The sequence below is a fragment of the Centroberyx affinis genome, unplaced genomic scaffold, assembly GCF_046629955.1.
Source record: "Centroberyx affinis isolate AG114_WGS23_722 - 3 ecotype Tasmania unplaced genomic scaffold, CSIRO-AGI_Caff_v1 ptg000224l_1, whole genome shotgun sequence".
Taxonomy (NCBI): domain Eukaryota; kingdom Metazoa; phylum Chordata; class Actinopteri; order Beryciformes; family Berycidae; genus Centroberyx; species Centroberyx affinis.
Window position 1 is genome coordinate 226,551 of NW_027278911.1, and position 6,613 is coordinate 233,163.

Genomic DNA, 6,613 nt, shown 5'->3' on the forward strand with positions numbered 1-6,613 from the left:
AGATGTCAATATTTGTTTCACACGTGAAAACGTCATTTCATATGCAAAGAGACAATTCACAGATGAAAATGTCAATGGGACATGTTCATGTAGGAAAACCCACACATGTCCATAAAGCATATGTGCTTTGAATTCATGTGGGTTTTCACATGTGACATTTTTGTAAGTGTTTGCACTTGGGGTCAGAGAACTTGGTACTGTCAGGAGGTTGGGGGAGCGGAGCTCAGCTTCGTGTGTCAGTACACTTCCTCCTTTTAGCTCATGTCTGCGCACTGCCCATCCCTGTCATCCCAGATGTATGCAAAAAAAACATGATCGTTTCCTCCTCCAAGAGACTAGTCAGAATCATCTGATGATGAGTCAAGGGAGTGTTTCCATGGTGATTACAGCTTGTGATTGCAACATTTCAAACTGCTTTGAAATGTTGACCCAAGCATTGATTAGACTTGTGTTGGCTTGAGTTTAGAGGATTGCTCAAGTTGTTTTTGCTTAAGATGTTTTATGCTACAGTCCTGTGTTGAATTAGGTCAAGGGGATTGAATTGATTTCATTTGACTGATCTATAGTGTCAAACTTTTCCATTGTACTTCCTGCAGATATTTGTGCAGAAAGACACAACAAAAAACACAAAATTGGTATTGTCCAATTAGAACAAAGAAGTAGAGGCAACCATGTTGTTTACAGTAATAATATTAATAATAATAGCAATAATAATGATAATATAGTAAAAGTGTGTGAAAGCAGCTGAGTGCAGGCTCTAACTGTAATCAGCTGTTTTTATCCATGCTCCCAGTATATGACGTGTGTATAGACAACATAGCTCAAACAGGACATCTTTACAATGGAAAGTTTATACGGTTTTAAGAATAAGGACTATCAACAGTGAAGCAGACGCCTTCTTAAATACATGAATGAATCACGTTTACCTCCCAATTTGTCATTGTGGTTTGGATAATACGCTGTATAAGCATACATTCTTCTTCTTGTCACACTGAACCACACCTATTGCACTTGTGTTGAACCTGTTTTTCTACTAAATCATAGTGACAGACTGATCAGAATGTAATGAGCCACAAAGATGTACAAAGGGGTCGTTTGAGTTTAACATAATGTAAAAGGATAGTTATGTTTTCATGCTATGAATCCACAAGAGCATTATCTTTATGGCTGAATTTTAATACGGGTATCTCTCTAAAATATATATTGTGAAGGCATTTATATAGAATAGTATGCAGGTATGTGTCAGAAATTATCACAAAAGAACTTGAAATGTCACAAAAGAAATGTCTTGTTTTTTCCAGCTTACATGGCAATACCTGGTTTAGTGAAAAGAGTAATGAAAATTCAAAGTTTTTGTGTGATAGCCTGAATTAACTGTAGGAGGAAGAGACAACAAAGAAATGTGTCCGAATAGGTGTGAACAAAAATGTTGAGTCGTCAGTTGGCAAAATAGCATAACTTGTTTCAGTTCACATGGCAGTAACTGTCTTGATTTTGTAAGAGTAACGTTGTGGAAACCCATTTTTTCAAGAGGTTTTTGTGGCTTCAAGTTCAGCAAGCAGGAGAGCCTGAACTTGATGAGTCATCTGTCAGGCATTCATGAGTGTGTAGCTTAGCAAAGGCCGGTGATTCCCAACCCCTTACTGGCAATTCAGTCTGATGTGTGGGAATGAGGAATTAACTGCATGTGACACACACACAAGGCAGACTGAAATGGCTTCACAAAGGGATTTTGTTATCTAAAGCTGCACACAAAAAAAAAAATCAATCATCTGCCGTGTGCAATATAAACAAACTGTCAGATGTAGTCGAGACTTCATCTGAGGACAATGAAAATGTTTTTGAATGGCAACACAGTGATGAATTGATGTCAGTCAGCACACTGTGTGAAAGATATTTTTGCAGTCAGACATAAACTAATAGTCAACTAAAACAGACATAAACTAAAGCGTATTCTAAGTCAGGTATCACAGAAGAAAAACAACTGTGAATCATAACAAATCTCATTTTGTGATACATTTTTTTTATTAATACCGTACAAAATAGTTAATTCAACTCACTTCCTCCCAATACTGAACATCCCCATCTATAGCCTATGTTATAAAGCACTGGCAATGGAAACATTACTGTAAAGGAACATTGTGTATTACAATCCAGGACACAGAAGCAGTGCATTTTGATAGGAGACCTGCAGGCACTGAGGGGTTGAAACAGGCCAGACTTTGTTGTGTGGTCATGTTAGAAATATTCAATGGGCTCCTCGTGGCTCTTGGACTCCTGCACATCGGTCAGCTCTAGGACTCCTCCATGACATGGGAGTTTCTGGTAGACACGCAGGTGGACATGATCGTCTCCTCCTACATGGACCTGCAGCAGAGAGACAGGAAAGTGACATCCAACTTCACTGAACAAAAATATTAACGCAACACGCAACGATTTTCAAGATTTTACTTGGTTACAGTTCATATAAGAAAATCATTTGAGAATAATTCTGGGCAAAAGAGAAATACTAACAGGGATGTAAACAAAGTTGTGCACAATATTTGAGAGAAATAAGCTTTTCATGGAAAGGTAATGGGATAATTTAACTCGTGAAGCATGGGACCAAAACTTACATGTTGCATTCATATTTTTGTTATAAACATATATTTGACTTGACCTTGACTGATATTTGACCTGTTTTACAGGTCAAATATCCCAAAAGTGATTCATAGCAGATCAGGGAACACGGTCAGTGTTCCCTGATCTGCTATGAATCACTTTTGGTGCCGAGTGATCATCAAGAGGATCAACGCCCAGTTTAATTGCCCCGAGAGGAGAGTGAACATAAATGGGCAAGTCTGAATGTCAGTAGTCTGGATGAAGTAAATCCAACGGGTGATATAGAAATGACATTTGAGGCGATCCAGCAGTTATTAAGCATCTCGCGGTGTTAATTACCTTGATGAAGTAGTTGGTTCCAGACACAAGCTGAGTCTTGTAGGACTTGGCTTTGAAAACCTCATAGGTTTTCTCTGATTTCGCCTCTGCTTGAGGCTTCATCTATATGTATGAGAGGGAAACAACACTGGGATTAAATGCAAGTGTAATATTTCACTTTCAGTAAATCATAACTGGTGCTAGCTGATTTGCAGTGTAGCCTCGCTAAACTACGCACATTAGCCTATGAGGGAATACTGTGTTATCCACCTACCTGCTCGCAGATCTTGTGAACCTCGTCGTTGGCATCCTTCAACTCACCGAGCCCTCCACACATAGACATGGTCACGGTTTGAAGTGAAGAAATAAAATCGACTTCTTCTTCTTCTTCTTCTTCTTCTTCCTGTTCTTATAGAAGCTGCGCTGCTCTTTCAGCAGAGGCGTTGAAGTTCAATGCGTGGATCATATGACTCTCTTGTGGAGCGAACCATCGGCTCAGGGGGGGTTTGCTCTGAACTGTGTCACAAACCAACAATACAGCACGTGAGGACCATATATTATAAACAGACACAAACTGAAATGTCTCATTTCTATTGTCATATATATATTTAGATCACAGAGGGAAATAATGGAAAATAATTGTGGGATATTTCACTTTATACCCTCCGTAGAGACAGGGTGGGTCAGTCTGAGGCGTGGCTGTGTTTTGGGTGACAGTCGCACCAGAGACGGCTGCACCTAAATGAAAGGAAACAATAGCGCAGGTTTATAAATTACCGTATAACATGGGCCACTGGATTAGGCAAAGAAGACTAGACAGCTTTTTCATACAAAATCGTGCACGGTTTGTCGTCCAGACCCATTCAGCAATACAGGCTGACAGTCAGTTATCTTTTAAATCACTGCTCCAAATGCATTTTACAGAGCAAGGTGTGCTTATAATAGTTTAGTTTTACGCGTTTATTCTTCTCAAACTAGGCTAATTCATGTCTAATGTTTTGTTAGTTATCTTATTTGCCTTTATTTATAATCGTTTTGTTGTCTGTAAACCTTTTTTTCAATCTCAGTTTAATAAAAATTGTAGCCAATACTATTCAGTACGGCAGGCACTGGCGGACCCCGGGGGGGGCTTCATGCAATACATTATGATGATGTGCCCCTGTAGTGGTGCCCTTACAATGGTCTAAACTTGACGTTCCCAATGGGTGTCCTTCCAATGGAAAAGGGTGCCCTCTATGCCACCCCTACATGAAGTGTCCCAAAGGGTGCCCTTTCCAGTAGAGAAAATGGGATGCAGTGCTGTATAGGGTACTCCTACAGGTGACGTGATGGAGTGCCCAATTAGGTGCTCCTCTAATGGAGAAGTGCCCCTCCAGTGGATAAAATGTGATGCAGTGCAGTAAAGGGTGTCATGTGGGGAAGTTTCCTAATGGATGCCCCTCTAGTGGAGAAAATGTGATGTGGTGACATTTGAGTATAAGCTTGGCCAGGTTATTCTAAACCAAGTTATGACATTTACATTTCTCAGTCCAAACCCAGGTTACTTTAATAACTGGGTAAAGAACTGAATTCTCTGTGCATGTAAACATAGCCACTGTCCTCAATAACAACATGGTGAGATGCCCAACATTTTTGAGGACAGCTGGCGTAGAATCAGTAGTTACTCAGTGACAGCCAGAGAGCAGGAATGTGGAGCCAAGATGGCTGCTGTCATGTGAAAGTTGTGCCTGAGGAAAAAGTGTCCCAGGTATGTCATAATTAGTTCTAAACAGCTGATGACACCTCTGTCTATCAACTCAGCTCTGCAGCAGATGTGTCAGATTATGTTTGTGTGTGTGTGTGTGTGTGTGTGTGTTTACTCTAGGCTGCTATGGTGTAGACCCAGCCAGTGTGACCAAGGAGTGGAAGTGTGCATGCTGCAAGGCTGACTGAGGTCAGTGGACACTCCTGACAGGGTGCATTTACTCAAGATGGCTTGTTATTGTTGTTTTTCAATGGGATAAATCTCAGTGTTTAAATACCAGGTTATATATTTAGTCATTCTGCATTTGTTCTTCAGTTATGCTAAAATGTTTTGTTCTATTTCATTCTTCCTGGACAATGATGAGATGAGATGGACAATGTTCAGTGTTCAGCCAAGAATTCACAGAACCACACTTACACTTAACTCTCATTTTCTCTCATAAATGTCTCTCTTAAATCACTAGGTGGCACTAATGAGCTTGTTTGCAGCTAGCTGTAGCCATTTGCTTGAATAAGGGATACCAATAAAGTTAACATGCCACAGCAGTGGAAGAGCCAATACTCAAACATTTTCACCCACAATGTGACAAGTGACTTAGAATTAAAGATCACAAAATACAATTCAAAATGTCATGGTATCTGTTTGATCGCCGTTTTGTTTTTGCAGAAAATTTAATGTCTGGACAGTTGATTGATCGTGTCTCCTCTTTGCAGAATTGCTGTTTGTGTTCGCTGAGAAAGCCAATAACAACAAGTAAGTTGTTGAAGAGTCTTCAGGACACTAGGTGAAAGGAACAGGAGAGGATATCTAGCTATTTTAGTACATCCTGCTTTTGGTAATGGTCCCTCACCCTTGAACTGGCATACATTCAGTTATTCAAATCAAATTGATTGTGTCCCAAGCGTCCCAAGCCGCAGCCTGCGTCCCAAGCAGATGAAAAAAGATCATTTCATCCTTTGGGAAAGAATACTTATATTAAAATAAAGTTTCGAAAAAATTCAAATTGCTAGTAGAGTCGCTGGAAAAATATTGGAAGCAAAGAAAGAGGGTCAAGTAATTATCATTACAAGACAAAAAATAGCCAATAAGCATCGTTTAGCACAGTACTGCGTAGCAAAAACATTATCACCACTACTAGAGAAATCTAAAATAAAAAAAGATTGGTAACGCTTTATTTTCCAGGTCTGCAATTTCCTAATATTTCCTAGAAAGGAACTGTTCATTTCTGAAGAGGTTTCCTGGAAAGAACCATGAAATTATGTTCTAATTATAGGGAAAATAGAGAAAGAGGTAGTTGGAAATGGTAGTTGGAAAGTTCCTCCAATTTCTCCTGTTGTTTCCAAGACAGAACCATTACATTATGTAGTAGTTATATAGTTATATAGTTTAGTGCCTATTGAGGCACTAAACAAACTGCAACGCTGAATGTTATGTGTATTATATGTATATGTGTATTTATGTATCTATGTATTTATGTGTGGCAAGGCTGTGAAAACAAATTTCTCTTTGAGGGACAATAAAGTATTGTATTATTGTATTGTACTGTATTATTATTATTATTATTTGAAGAAGCTTTACTGATCCCTGAAGGGAAGCTGGGTCATCATAGCACCCGAGAGGATAGAGATAAGAATAGAACAAATAAACAACATACAGATACAACAGGATAACACTGAGAATACTACAACAGATAAAGACAGAGTATCTTTGTTTGATTTACAGGATTGAAGCAAATGTGCATTATAAGCTGTTCGCAGTATGAAAATTACATATGGAGGTAACAGACTGTATATGCAGACATAGTGTAAGTCCAGATGTGCAAATGTGTATTGTAAGCGATGCACATTATCGCATCATATTTACAGGCTGAAGTAGCGTACGTACCAAAATTTGTTCAGAAATATGCATCAGCTCCTATGCAGAGAAATGTACAGAACTGGGTAGAAGTCA

At 39.1% G+C, this 6,613-nt stretch overlaps 1 protein-coding gene across 1 annotated transcript; it reads right to left on the bottom strand.

Annotated features, from left to right (window-relative positions):
* Positions 1–2,006: 2,006 nt before the first annotated feature.
* cst14a.2 (cystatin 14a, tandem duplicate 2) lies at positions 2,007–3,356 on the bottom strand. Its single transcript, XM_071541907.1, has 3 exons — positions 3,194–3,356; positions 2,941–3,042; positions 2,007–2,367 (listed from the first exon to the last, which is right to left on the bottom strand). Exons 1-3 carry the CDS (start codon positions 3,260–3,262, stop codon positions 2,239–2,241), a joined length of 300 nt encoding a protein of 99 aa, XP_071398008.1. The 5' UTR covers positions 3,263–3,356; the 3' UTR covers positions 2,007–2,238.
* Positions 3,357–6,613: the final 3,257 nt, after the last annotated feature.